Here is a 15,028-nt window from a genome sequence, read left to right as displayed (position 1 = left end):
TGTCATAGTGGACACTCCATTGAAGCTAAGTCTAAAAGCAAAAGAAAAAAATTACAAAGAAAAATGGATAACGGTTGATATGGTTACATTTTCCATATGGACATGTTAGTTTGACATATAGAAGGAGTCTCCAGTTTTGTTTTGTTTTTTGCATTTTGTAATAGTACATTTTTTAAGAAACAGGAAAATCTTCATGACAGAGTTTTGCTTTATAGCTTATGTTTATATAACATAAGTGATAATGGGAAATATTAAGTTCACACTTTCTACAATATTTCTAACAATAAATGGTTAAAACACAAGATAAAATGGGAGCGTTGAGTCAAGTTGGCCTCTCTGCTAGAGGATGCAACCGCAATGGAGCTCTTAGACAATTGCAATGTAATATACACTCACTCTGGTAGAACAGAGTCATACTATTCTAACACAGTAAAAGGCATATATTAACCTTACAACAGAAAGAAAGTATGCTTTGTGACATTTGTGTACATTAGGAGGCTTAGTTTCCCAATTTCTTTGGCCATAGCTTTCTTTCAGCAAATGGAATGATTTTTATCTGACATGAACTTTGGAGAGATGCTTTCAGAATTTTCACCAGGTCTTTAATTCGCTGTGTACAAATTTAACACCCTTACTTGTTGTTTGTGTACAAAAATGTCCACTAAAATTAAATTTGTATAAAAATATATCAGATCAATATTTTTTTCAATTTGATTTTTTTAAATTACCAATGTCACTAATTTGCATAAAAATACACAATAAAAGGACTTTTTTATTATAAAAAACTGATATAGCAAACTGATTTTTTTTTTACCTTTTATTTTGAATATGCCAAACACTAATAACAACTTTGGCTTTTATGCACTGTTAGATTTTGTGCAACATCAGATTAAAATATTTTCTCCCTCTTACGTCAATTGTGGCTGTTTTTCCACATTGACTGCTATTCTAACCACATTTATTCATTGCACAGGCATGACATGAAAAAAAACACACACACACACACATTCTTGCTAGTTAATGGTTCCCTCAGCTGGGAAGAGGCAAAGTTTAATTTTTACTGTTGTCCAGAAGGTGGTGACATTACATTATTACACAGGCCTGTGCAAAAATAAAGCTTATTTTCAGGTTTTTTACATTAAAGTTTTATGGAGGATATAAGCATAATATAGTGTGCATGTGTTTTTGTGTTTGGGGGGGTGGGGGGTTCAGGCTTTCAAGCTGGACTGCTGGAACGAGAGAGAGAGTTTGCCGCAGGAGTTCCTGGTTGCTAAGTCCCGTTCCGCTGTAACTCGGTAACCCAAAGGTCGTTTAGACACACAAGTGGACAGACGGGTCCAGATTTGAGGGGTGGGGGTGGGGGGGATCACTAATGAATCCATTTGCCTGTTAATCTTACCGACTCTGAGTCACTATTTTAACTTAAACAGTGTAGCTCAGGAAACACAGTATTACGGCTAACAATCAGAGGAAGTCTGCAGGTACCCAATTAAATTAATGTTATTTACTAAGTAGTCACATTAGGATAAGTTTTACCCCATTAGATCACTGTGGGAGATGTGGACGGGTTGCCTTCCTCTGTTATTCAACCCCAGGCGAGAGGTCACTGTGGATGATCGACTTTTGCCATTAAAGGAAGGTGCTGATTTCGCCAGTACATGCGTAAAAAAAAAAACTCACAGGTATAGACTAAAAATCTGAGTTACTGCCAATGACACAGTATCATATGCCTGGAGATCTAACATTTACTTAGGAAAGGCAGGGGATGTGGTCACCCTGAAAATGACGGAAAGGCTCCAGGGCGTCACTCTGACATGACAATATTTTTACATCCTTTTCACTTTCTCAGGAGCTGCTCAAGAAAAAAAATGCATTGGTTGGACTGAGAAGGAAAAACCAGAGCTGCCACCCAAGCTGACAAATTAAAGATCAGCCTGTCCTCTCCTCCATCTTAGCATTTACAAAAACTATGACAGCTATGAGTTATATTCTTAAACGGGGTAGGAATATAACGCTTATCAGTAAAAAGCAACGCCAGGCACAAGTGAGGGATGGGCAGAAGAAAAAGCCAGTGATTGACACTGATTAAGACAGCTGCAAAGGAGGTGTAGACAATTTAGATATTACATAGTTGACTCTACATGCATCCCATTCCTGTTAATTTTTACTGAATTAATGTGCTTGTTCAAGATGAATTTAGGAGATACAGTTTGTGTTTTGACAATATTTGCATAAATATTCTTATTGGTTTCTTGTTCTTTTATTTTTGTAGCTTCACTGCACCTACAGCTGCAAGCGAGGGACCAATCGGTGGCCATAAGCATTTTATTTTTTTAAACATGTTGGACATTGGATCCTACAACACTTTTGTTCTATTTACTGAAGTGGATCCCTTATGGAATCATAATAAGTTCTACAAAAGGAGACTATTTCTAGAGAAGCTAGGAAATGCTCTCATCTCTGCAGCAGCACTGAGGAAAGAGCACCTACTGTACCTTGCTGCTGTAGATTTTTATTTTATAGAAAACATGAAAAAGTGTATCACTGAAGGATTGTAACTAGTTTCAAACTTGCTTTACCAGCCAGAGAAGAACACACACAATATACCTATGCTTATTAAGGCATAGAAAGCCTGAAAACAAGCCCTTTATTGCACAGGCCTGTGTAAGAGATCTCTCTCCTACATCGCCCGCATGGAGGAAGACTGCGCTTCCATCCAAGCCTTGTAGAGTTACTTCAGCCCTTGTGGGTAAAGCCTATATGGAAGCAGGTGTCATAGCAGTTTTGCAGGTCTACCATGCTGACCTGCTGAAAGAGCTTGATGGTGGCAAGGGGTTGAATCTTCAGGTAGTAGCTGAGCTCTGCCGAGGCATGGATCTCATGCTCCGTGCCACAAAGCAGACGGCCCGCTCTATAGGCCGTTCAATGGCTGTGCTGATTTCACCTCAGGGCTTGTTTGGCGAAGCAGTGAGTACTGTCATTGACAGGCACCAGGAGGTGAAATGCCAGTCCTTTCACCGCACACATTTCACCACCATGTGGTGGAGCAAGTTTGGCAGATTTTCGGCAGGGCGGAAGTAGATCTGTTCGACCTCCAAGGAGTCGACCATTGTCCATTGTGGTTTTGCCTCTCTCAACCGGCCCCTCTGGGCCTGGATGCCTTAGTATGGATGTGGCCTGCTCTCGCAAGTCCTAACCTTCTCCTAGTTGCTCCTCGTTGGCCCTCTCGAGTTTGGTTCACAGATCTAGTCTCCCTCCTGAACAGCACTCCATAGGAGGTTCCCATCAGGAAAAATCTCATCGTCTTTGATTTTCAGATTTTCTGTCTCACTAAAACATTAATCAGTGCCTTAGTAAATATCACAATAATAAATAGCTGTAATACCTTAATAAACCTTCTGAATAAAATGTAAGTGATTTTTTGAGTTGGACATACAAAAATAAATGTGATTTATTATTTAAGTATACTTCACAATGGGAAATGAGCATTTGACTTATTAACTTATTAACTTATAAATTATATTTGTAAAACATGCTTGAAGGTTTTGGTCATTTTCAATCAAAATATTTGAGAAGGAAGTATTTATTACACATATTACCGCTTAGACTGCCACCGCTGGCCCCTGAGCAAGGCCCTTAAGCCTCAATTGCTTAGTTGTATAAAAAATAAGATAAAAATAGAAGTTGTTCTGGATAAGGGTGTCTGCTAAATGCTAGAAATGTAAATATATCTTTAAATATTTCAGTTGATGAAAATACACCATATCACTTGCTTATTTGACTACAACACCACCCTCTTAAGTGTTTAATCCATTACTTAGAAACCCTAGAGCAGCCCTGTCTTATTGTCAGTAAGTGTGAGAGAGAGAGAGAGAGAGAGAGAGAGAGAGAGAGAGAGAGAGAGAGAGAGAGAGAGAGAGTTCTCGGTTGCTAAGTCACGCGCCGCTGTAACACAGTCGAGATGGATTTATTACCGAATATTTTCGGCGCCATGAGTCCAACCGACTGAACAATCTCCGTTGGCTCGAGTTCAGCGACATCCTTCCAGAACCCTCCGGCGTTTCTGTGTAGAATCTGAGAGATTCTCAGCGCAAATCGACGCACGCGCAGTCTTCTGTCGTCAAGGTAACCAAGTTAGTAGTAAACTTGATCTTCTTCATGTGAGCCGCTGTGTGGTGCTTTTTTTTTTTTTTTAAAGCAAAATGTATTCACAATGTATCCGTTTAACACAGTGTTTTATTGGTGTAGAACGTGCGCCAGTGGACGTGGAGTGTTAATGAGATCTGCGGTAATGATGGAGACCGGGTTGTGTGACAAGAACGGCACGGGAGTACAAACGTGGACAGACGGGTCCAGATATGAGGGGGACTTCCTAAACGGACTAAAACATGGCAACGGAACTTTCACTTGGCCAAACGGAGAGGTAACATCACCCTTACTGAACTATTTAACACTGAATCATATGTTTATACTAATGCACTGCATCTAATACGTCATCGTTTCTATAGTAACAGGGACTTCTACTGTGGACACTACAAGCAAATTAATTCGAATCTGAAGTTTATTTAACACCGAAAATAGCCTCCAGTGTTTGCATTGTAACTGTCAGGGGGTAAAGTTGTAAGAAGAAAACAATAATTATTTTACCCTGAGAGAGAGAGAGAGAGAGAGAGAGAGAGAGAGAGAGAGAGAGAGAGAGAGAGAGAGAGAGACTACTGAATGCTTACTATTTACTGTAAGAATTAATAAATTACTGGAGCTTGCAATAGTAAAGAAAATCCCAAATTTTGTATTTGTTATTAAGTGTTTTGAAGGCTCCTTCTACAAGGATTACCGGCATGGCAGAGGAACCTACTTCTGGCCAGATGGCTCTCAGTTCATTGGAAAGTTTTATCTGAATCTTAAAGAGGGCTATGGCATCCATCTTTTCCCAAATGGAACCAATTTTAAGGTAAAATCCAGACCCTGGTGAGATCCAAGCCGCGTTTAGATACACACAATAATTCTCCAACCAAATGAATCCACTTTGTCTCATTTACACAGACCATTTACAGTCTTAACATGTACTGTAATTGAAATAAGAAGGTGGTACGGTGTTGGACTACCATCAAATCCATTAAATTCAATTCCCATCTCCACCAGACTGCCACCGCTGGGCCCCTGAGCAAGGCCCTTCACCCTCCACTGCTTAGTTGTATAAAAAATAAGATAAAAATTTAAGTAATAAGGGTGTCTGCTAAATGCTAAAAATGTAAATATATCTTTAAATATTCCAGTTGATGAAAATACACAATATCACTTGCTTATTTGCCTACAACACCACCCTCTTAAGTGTTTAATCCATTACTTATTAGAAACCCTACAGCAGCCCTGTCTTATTGTCAGTAAAAAAAGCTATAAGCTGCACTTGTGTTTCAAGGGTTTGTACCATGCTAATGAGCGTTTCGGACCTGGAGTAATGTCATATCCTGATGGCCGCCAGGATTTGGGTTTATGGTATCGCCAGTGGCTACTGCGACTATGCACCGCTATTCAGGGAAGCTTCACCTTAACAGACTTCCCAGAATACATGGTACGACTTCCACAGCAGCACCTTAAACAGGTATTGATGAGCATATAAATTGCACTATTCGAGTAGGTTTATAACAAGTTATTTCCTGTTGTATCGTATTTATTTTGGTTACATATGTATTTTGGCTAGATCCAGTCTCTGCCTTCCTTCACAATGGGGTCTTGTCTAGAAAGCCTTAATTTCTTGACAATTGACACACATCTGCTGGGCGACTCCTCTGATCTGCAGAATGATAAATTCATTCTTCCCCCAGGCATTGAGAGTTACTCCACTGACTCAGACCACCTGCCTATACCCCAGTGCTTGCGTCAAGAACTTGACTTGCACTTCTTTAATCGAAGCAATATCAGCATGCCTTTATTCTCTAACAGACTACCTCTTCAGCAGAGAATGGAGACACTCATCCATGCACACAGGTCCAGTGCAGCTGTGAGACTTCAGCATTATGAATAAACTATTACTAATACACAGAGACCATTGTCACTGTACAGTTCAGATCTTGGAATGTGTAATGCAAAATGCTGATTTTAGCAATTTAGGAATGCTTTATAATGCTTGAATTAACCAATGACTTGTATTATTCCACTATGCAGTTTTGAGGTTGAAGAGTTGGACTGGAATGTTGCAGATATCCTGGCTATGAACCGGGATTTCTTTGAATCTAAGGGGCCCCTGGAGCTCAAGTCAGAGAGGTTCATTAGAGAGGCATCACTGGGTAATTTTCAGAATGTCCAGAGCATCCTTAGTGATGGAAAAGTTCATCCAGATGTGTGTGATAAACAGGGACATACTGCTCTCATCGCCGCTACGGTATGAATTATTGACAAACTCAGTATTTGTTTTATAAAATGGCTTGGTGTTAGTTATTGTGCAATGGAATTTAAAGGTCATTTGATCTTGGGGATGGATGGCACAAATTTTAATATTTATAAAATCTAGTCCCATATTTCTTATTATTGATAATCTGCAAATCACATTTAGTCCTTCATCTCCCAGACTAGAGTATATCTTTCAGACAGTCACCTACTGACGTGCATTGTGGGAGAGTGACAGATAATCTTTCCAGTGATTTCAGGCATGGTTATGTGATTTCAGGCATGGTTATGAAACCTTCCTAGTTTCTAGTGCACTATAAATAGGATGTGGTTTGGGTTATACTGTGGATTTACTGATTAGTATAATAATCTGCATCAATGTGGTGTGTAAGAATCTTTCTTTTTTTAATATGTACAGTATAAAATATAATGGGACATTAGACATTACTGTTATACAAAAATAATCAACAACATGATGGTGTAACATAGCCTGCTGTGGATCAGAGTTAGTGTTATTACCCTGAAGAATAATATTTTTTATAAGTTTATGCCTTTCATTTGTTCTATACAATAGATATTTTCCATTACATGTATTTATGTAATAAACATTAACAGACTCTATTTATTGTCTGATTATAAATTAATTTAATGTGGTGGAACATCAAAGCAGTGGTTACCATTTACATATAACATCATCCAACCCCGTATAAGCATCATTTTTCACCACCCTTTTGGTTTATAAAGATGGTCATATTTCTGGAAAATCATTAAGTTTAAATTCCTATGTCCTGAAGTCATAAAGACCTAAAGTTAGAGCATTACCTCTGAGTGTTACAAAGAAATGTTTAAATCTGTTTAACAGGAGCATTTGCCATAGAAGTCCATATGTTAGTTGTTACTATACTGTAGACACTAACATTTTTGTGAGCACATTAATTAAAACGTGTGATTTGATGTGAGCTGTTATAGAAATTTTATAGAATGTTATAGAAACGCCTTCCGATGCATCAGAATCGGAATCAAAATCAGAATAAAAGATTGGTGGCATTTCTTATTATGAGAACATTCACAGTAACTTAAATAAGGATGAACTACATGTAATTTCCAGCAGATGGCAGCACCTGCATTTGCCTTTTGTTATTTCCTCCTTTATACATGCATTGTGTAAATTTATTAGCTAAAAGTAATAATATATCTGCTGTTGCACAGGTCAATTGTCATGATGATGTGATAAACTTGCTGCTGGACAACGGGGCTGATGTGAATAAGCTGAATTGTGAAGGGATGTCTGCTCTGGCTGTGTGCAGTGTACTTTACTATCCACTCCACTCTCTACAACAGACATTGGCTGAAAAGACTTTTGAGGATATCAGCACAGAACCAAAGGTGGTCTTAATTAGTGCCTCTATGTCAGGAGTTTTCACAATGGGGTTGAAAGCCATGACATTTTTTTTTTACTTTCACACTTGACATCTTATTGACTTCTTTTGCTTTACTGCATCAGAGGCACTCTCATGACCAAATTTGTATATCAAGTGATCCTGATTTGGATTGACTCCTAGATTTTAGACCGCTGTTGTCAACAGTAATGTGATTAATAATGTAAACCAGAGTTTCCCATCTTATATTGTTTGGCTTTTCATTTGCAATCACACACTAGTTGAGATAGTTAGACTAAGGAACTGTAGTGTGGTCCATAAATAAGAGATATTATGAATGGGTAAATGGATTCAATTTTTCATTATGGCGATATCCATTTCTTTTTAAAAGTGTCCTCTTGCTTGTTCTGCAGATCAGTGAGCCTTTAACCCTGACAAACAGCTCACAGACTGCTGCTGAAGAAAGACCAAAAAATGAAGTTGGTACAGAAATTTCAGGTACAGACAGCCAAATTATACAGGTGAAGTCTGAAGAGTGCAGCACAGCTCAAAAGCCTGAAACTCCCAAGCACAATGAGGAAATTAATACCCTCTGTAAAGATGAAGAGGTTCCTCAGCAGACACAAAATGGACAGGGCAGTGTGGTAGAGGATGAACTCTTGAAAGAACCAGAGCCCCTGAATAATAGAATCCTGGGAGACATTTCTGATTGGCACCAAGGTGATGATGAGGGGGAAAATGCCCTTTCCACTGAAAAAGATGATAAAACTGACACAACTAGGAGCCCAGAAAGGGACCTTGGTTTTGACTTGGCTAGTCCTGTGGATAGCTTTCACACTGACACCACAGAGGCCATCATGCCACTGATGGATGAGGTTCTGTGTGAAACTGGCCAGGTGTCATCTGAAGAAACCCAGGAGACTATCAACAGGATAGCAGTCATTAAATCTAAGTGAGTCTCGACTCTCACTGGCATTAAGATGATGCATTTGTACATTGGGCTCCATTTATCAGTCTGGATAAAAACAGATCTATTTGTAAATTGTTAGCATTTACTTTTTGGCCAAAATGTGACCTCAGTATATGTGATTTTTCCTGTGTTGTGTTTGTGAGACAGAAATGAGGCCCACTGGGCCACCATGAAGCTTCTGCTGGAGCGAGGAGCAGACCCAAACGTGTCCAGCATTCCGATGCCCGTCATTTTTCTGGCCATAAAAGCTGGCCATGTTGAAGCTGTGCAGAGACTGCTGGAGTGTGGTGCTCGTACAGACCTGCACTTAACAGCTGAGGTGAGACTTTACCTTCACTCACACAGTCTCAGTAACAAAGCTCTAACACACCTGCTGATTAAAATATGTTGTATACCCTGATCAGCTGGATCGGGTGTGTTAGATGTAGGTTGGAAGTTAAACTAAGCAGGAGAGCAGCTTTCAATAATCTGGTCGGTCAACCTTCTTGTGCCTTTAAGCTAAATGTATTAACATCGAGTGCACTAAGTCTGTCTTATTGTATTCAGGCCCCATCTCATAAATATCATAAAGAAATTTAAAACTTCATTAACTTATATTTATATCATCTTCTGGGTGTCTTTATGGTTTGTATAGCAAAAGGGCCTGTACCCGCTCCATGTAGCAGCTGGACTAACTGGACCTGAGGGTCCTAAGATTACAGAGCTGCTCTTGCATGCTGTTGCAGACCCTGATGTGAAAGCACAGGATGGCAGCGAAGTGTATAATTTGGACATGCATGGACTTTATGACACTACAAAGAAGGTAGCTTTTTCTGTTTTTGTTGACAGCTTGATTTGATCGGTTATCGAACTAGACACGTGGATGCTGGGTTTTTTATTGAAGAATTTGTTTGTGATTCTAAACAAAATGTTTCTAAATAAATAATAAACAGCATTTACATTTGTGCATATACTGTCCCAAGATATGAAATATTTTATTGTTAGCCACTCTTCCTCCGCATGCATGTTTATGGCTTCCCTCTTTTAAGTGTTTGCAGAATTTATAAAATTACACATTGATTGACAACATTTGGGATTAATGTTCATGCAACATTAAAGACCAAAAACAAACCCGCCATTTTAGGGTGTGTAAGGCTGGTTAGACTAGCTATGTGTAAAATCTTGCTGAGCCTGGTTTAATGAACTCAGGCACCAACAAATCACACTGTGTTACTCTGCGTAACAGTTACAATCAGTTCTTAGATCAAAACCCTTGCCAGTAATAAAGAAGTAAATTAGGAACCTCACTCACTGATAATGAATTTTAACATCTGCCTCTGCATTATGTCTCACTGACTACTTTGCCTGGAAAAGTCATACAGCTACTCCAAAAGCAGGTTAATTAGTAGTGCTGTTGGAATTATATTATCTAAATGATCAAAAATGCTCATTATATCTGAAAAAAGTGAAACTTTTCCCACAGACATCAAAAGAGAAGCAGGTGGATGGTGGAAACACTTCGTCCCTCGGTTCTGAACCCTTAACCTGCATTAATACAACCTCCATAGATGCACCTAAGGAAGGGGGAAGGACGCCACTTCATGTAGCCTGCCAAAGAAATACAGATTATGTGGTAAGCACTTAATACTGGATCATCATGCTGTATGAAAATGACCTGACTGTATGTTAAGAATAATAATATGATACAATAAGATAATGTACCATTTTTTTGCAATGTACAATATAAGCCATGGTGTTAAATGTAGTTATGATGCTTAATTGTTTTCCTTACATGTGATAGAAGTGCGACAGGAAATATAGGATAGCATATGTATCATAGGTAATAGTTTGTATTACACTGTGTTTACAGTATTGGTTTCAAATGAACATTAATTTAAATAACCATGTAATAAAATGACTGATGATCATATGCGGTTATGTGTAAGTGACCTGGCTCTTTGGTTTTTATAATGTGTCCTTTGGTTAAGTGTTTGTAAATGAATGCCCTGTTTTTTCAGAATGCCAGAGATGTCGTTTCCATACTTCTCTCTCATAATGCAGGCACCAACCATCTGTGGAGTGGCCATTCTCCCCTCTCCCTGGCTATCGCCAGTGGCAACGACCTTGTGAGCCATGTTTGAGGAAACCTTTTAAGTATTCATGGATGAAATAAAACACAATAGAAGCAATTGACCTCTTATTATGCTTCATATTCAATACAGTATAAATGTTACTCTTCAGAATTGATTAGCCAGAATTGTTTCATACTGTACAACCACAACCCATTTTTAATCCTGATTAAATAATCCTGTTAAAAATAGAGCAGGAGAAGGACTGAATTAAATCTCAGCTAACTTCATTTACTCTAGTATTTGGTTCTCATTCTTTTACATCAGGCCGTGGATGAGCTTCTTGCTGCTGGAGCTGATCCTAACCTTCCCCTGAACTGCGGAGTGGGCAGTGCACTGTGTGCTGCCACCAACATCCACTATAACTCTGGGCCATATTTGGGCAACAGAATCAAACTGGTACTCCGTTACAATATCACATATTACCTTTAAACATAACCTTCGTCTCTGTAGCAGAAAGCACTGTCAAAAGAAATTTGTTTTTAATTAAAATTTTTTTTTTTTTTTATTTCATTGAGGTTGAGAAGCTGATAGAAGCTGGTGCAAACATCCTGATGCCTGTGGTGGTTGGTGAGAAGGGCAGAAGTGCACTAGGAACAGCAGTGGATTATGCTTATAATATGTTCAACAAGGTACACATGAAATTCTTACAGAAATACTTTACACCTCAGTAACCCATGGATCAGTGGAGATCACTTAATAGTGGATTTTGATCTCAGCTTCTAGGTATAGTATAGTGCAGCTAGGAGTGTTACTGTTAGAAATACTTAAAGTATAATAACCAGATATAAAAATATAGATTTTAACAGCACCTCAAATGGCAAATTCCATTATGAAATTATGTAAACGTTGAATTAGATAAGTGAATTAATAAAGGTGAAAAGGAAATAAATTGTAAAAAGGCAATTTAAACATGACATAATCTGTATATAAAAGTGCAGTTACTCATTGCATTTTTGTGAATTTAAGGCCAATCAGTTTACAATTTAAAGCCAATGTGTCCATTATATTTAGTCATATACACATACACACACTCAGGAGCATACAGGTGTTTTTTCCCCCAAAATTACATGTATAAGAATTAGTTTTTGTGATTTTGAAAAAATAATGCCTATATTTCACTGTGTTTAACATATCTGATTGAATTATACTGAATTAGTATAATTTATACAAACCTATTACATACGTGGTGTACTGAGATAGATGAGTCACACCAGTAACACAAGTTTACCAGAAGTATTTACAAGAAATCTTATAATTCATAAATATAATTTTTGTGTTCATGCCAGAATTTTTCATGCTATACATGTGATGCTTTCTGTTATGGTTTTTAAAACTGTACGAGATGTGTTTTCTCCCCAAAATTTGTCACATACATAATGCTGATGAATTGCAATATATTTGAAATATGTTCATCAGTACAGTACATAAGAGTTGTCTGCCTTCAAGTGGGTAAATGACAACATATGCAAATTGAGTCACTGATCCTAAGCTTGTCTGCTGTGAGCCAGTCTCGGTGCAAATGCCATAACAAACTTTACAGCAGTAGCAGATTAATCACAACCAAAGGTTTTTCAATGCAGTCATCTCCCTGTGCTAAAATACTGAACTGCTGTGGTGTCATTTTTTATGAAATTTGGACAAGAAATTTTTGGGTATTGACAGAAATATGCAAATGAACAGACAAGATTGAAATAAATTTTAATATGTATTTTGAACTTGTCGGAGAAGTAAATGTCCAATAATACATCATGACACTGTAACAATCCTAGTATTGTATAAATCACAGAGTGCACAGTATACTTTCATGATCAGGTCTTAACTTTATTCTCTGCAGGATTGGCGACTTTCCCACACACCTTACCATGCTCTACAACAGCAAGAGAGGGAGGCCTACAATGCCCGCCGTCAGCTCATCACCATGATGGCAGAGTTCATGAGACAGGCTGCCACCAGCATGGAAAAGCAACATAGGGAAAATGAGAAGAGCCAAGTCATGCACAGTAAGAGATTATCTGCACCCCACACAGGAGACTGGTGCTTCAAACATGTGTTGAACTGTGTTCTTCTCGCAAAGAAATGACGTTTGTTTTCATGGCTGCAGCCCTGTGTCTATTGTTGAAGATGAAATTCAAAACAAATTACTTATGTTGTGTTTTAATGGGCAAAAGACAGGACTGATTTAACTAAGTGGACATGTGCATCTGTGTGTTAATCCCTGCAGGGGTTAGTCCCACAGACAGGTTAGACTTTACTGGAACAAGAGCAACACCCCCTGCAGATAGAGCAAGAGCTATAGAGGAGGAAAGAGGATCTGTACACAAGTCAACAGTTCAAAGGAGGTGCATGCACACACACACATGCTGATAGCACTTTTCCCATCATGAGCTAAAGTACACAACTTGCACATTTTTTTTGTTCTTTTCTATAGATCACTGAGCAAAGTAAAGCGAAGACCTTGACTGTGTTTAATTATGTAAACTGAAACTTCAACTGATGCTTTTACATGCTGACCAAGACTTTACAGAGCATATGTGTGTATTTTAGGAAACCCTTGTTTAAGTACTGTTACCAATGTGGTCGTTCGTCATGGGTGACGTTGACGCCCTGTAGCCGCTGCCACAAAGTTTTCTACTGCAGTAAGGCATGCAAGCTGAAGGCCTGGAATGAAAGGCACAAGGAGGAGTGTGTACGTGTGCAAGGTTGGTTTCTTAAATAAAATATTTTGGGTCACTTTACCAGTTATTGAGTTATACAATAGGGTTAGAACCAAAATTGTCTCTTAGTCCCAACAAAAGGACATAGAACCATCAATGGTAAAAAACAAACAAACAAAAAAAAAACAACTCTGGTTTATTTCCAGCCAGGTATGGGAGTGTGAATGATAATTCACCAATTTCAACAATAGTTATTTCCAATATCTTGCCAAGCAATGTGATCAGTAAATAAGGAATAAATCTTGGTGGTCTGCTGTTATTGTGAAGTAAACAATGATGTGGTGGTGTGATATGGCCTAATATGAAATGCTATTGGAGTTAAACGGAGATTAATTTCTCTTATACCACAGGAACTGTTACAATATTTTAAATGTATTAATAGACACCATGATGTCCTTTTTATTTATTTGTAGTGAAATTTAATGTGGATAAGAATCTAATGAATGTTAGATCACTTCTAACAGTTCTAAACAGTTTTTTCTCCCGTCACCAGCCTTTCCTTTTTCGCTTCATTGAATTAAATAGCATATAAATGCAGATAAACTGCAATGCATCAACTTTTCTTTTATGAAGCCATTTTAGATATAGTTGGGTATCCTTTCCACTACATTGCACCCCAGAACAAATTCGAATTGAAAATAATTGACTTTGTTAATACAGATGAGGATTCATCTGAAACACTCAAGCGCAAAGAAGAGGTTTTACACACTGAGCAATTTTTAGAGATCTCACACAGGATATTCAAAGTGTAGACATAAATGATCCAGAATACAATGGCACCAATGTGTCAGGATGAATTCATTATTCAGCCCCATTTTTTCTCTCCACAGGAAGTGGACGTCCAGAGGCTAGTCACATGTCTGGTGGCCAGCGGGGCCTTCGTTCGAGCAAAAGCTCCAGGAAAGGCAACAATCTGAATTTGAAGCTGGATAAACCAAAATCAAGAGAAGCAGAATCACACGTCAATGTACATCAGCAAAACCCTGAAGAAAATTACAGTTTTATTTGACTCTGTAGTTAATGAAAACCTCAACACTACAGACATAGAGAGATTTTCATTGTTGCGATGAACTTTGGGATTTCAGTTCCTTCTAAGTGCTGATTTATAGGAATCACTGTGTCAAACTGTGTTAGAATTAAACTTCAGATATTTTTTTTGTTTGATTCCACTTTTTAATACTCATCCATTGTATTTACAAACTCATCAATAACGGACCAAAATATTGATTACTTTCCCCCATGAGCTTATGACATTTAAACACAGCGGTGCAATTTATCAATGTCCCACACTTAGAATTCACAAGGTCTTTTAGGTATAACTCCTTTCAATATAATAAAAAGCAACAAGTTGTCTGGTCATGTTTCACCATCTGAGCAAAGTGATCTAATAGTGGCTTGCAACTTCCTTTATTAATGCCAAAAAGCTGGTGAAACTTTATCAAAAAGAGTATGATTTGTGTGCCATTC

The 15,028-nt window shown here is 38.2% G+C and overlaps 1 protein-coding gene and 1 long non-coding RNA gene across 7 annotated transcripts; one reads left to right on the top strand and one right to left on the bottom strand.

Moving 5' to 3' along the window:
- Window positions 1–93: 93 nt before the first annotated feature.
- Window positions 94–3,859, bottom strand: LOC125140714. The gene is made up of 2 exons (XR_007139925.1): window positions 3,600–3,859; window positions 94–3,330 (listed from the first exon to the last, which is right to left on the bottom strand). It is a non-coding gene; the product is annotated as an uncharacterized LOC125140714 (long non-coding RNA).
- Window positions 3,860–3,912: 53 nt separating this feature from the next.
- ankmy1 (ankyrin repeat and MYND domain containing 1) lies at window positions 3,913–14,725 on the top strand. 6 transcript variants are annotated; one of them, XM_047809969.1, is made up of 18 exons: window positions 3,913–4,125; window positions 4,249–4,423; window positions 4,805–4,951; window positions 5,420–5,602; window positions 5,702–5,988; window positions 6,166–6,382; window positions 7,597–7,773; window positions 8,180–8,718; window positions 8,884–9,055; window positions 9,371–9,538; window positions 10,199–10,348; window positions 10,734–10,841; window positions 11,112–11,243; window positions 11,363–11,476; window positions 12,682–12,847; window positions 13,069–13,186; window positions 13,392–13,546; window positions 14,392–14,725. In XM_047809969.1, the coding sequence occupies exons 2-18, from the start codon at window positions 4,277–4,279 to the stop codon at window positions 14,568–14,570; spliced, it is 3,159 nt and encodes a 1,052-aa protein (XP_047665925.1). In that variant the 5' UTR covers window positions 3,913–4,125; window positions 4,249–4,276; the 3' UTR covers window positions 14,571–14,725. The 6 variants fall into 6 exon arrangements, with proteins under 6 accessions (XP_047665925.1, XP_047665928.1, XP_047665927.1 ...); XM_047809972.1 differs by having other exon boundaries at window positions 3,914–4,125; window positions 5,702–6,001; XM_047809971.1 differs by having other exon boundaries at window positions 3,937–4,133.
- The last annotated feature ends 303 nt before the right edge of the window (window positions 14,726–15,028 follow it).

The sequence above is a fragment of the Tachysurus fulvidraco genome, chromosome 2 (assembly GCF_022655615.1).
Source record: "Tachysurus fulvidraco isolate hzauxx_2018 chromosome 2, HZAU_PFXX_2.0, whole genome shotgun sequence".
Taxonomy (NCBI): domain Eukaryota; kingdom Metazoa; phylum Chordata; class Actinopteri; order Siluriformes; family Bagridae; genus Tachysurus; species Tachysurus fulvidraco.
This window is presented reverse-complemented; position numbering and strand designations above follow the sequence as displayed.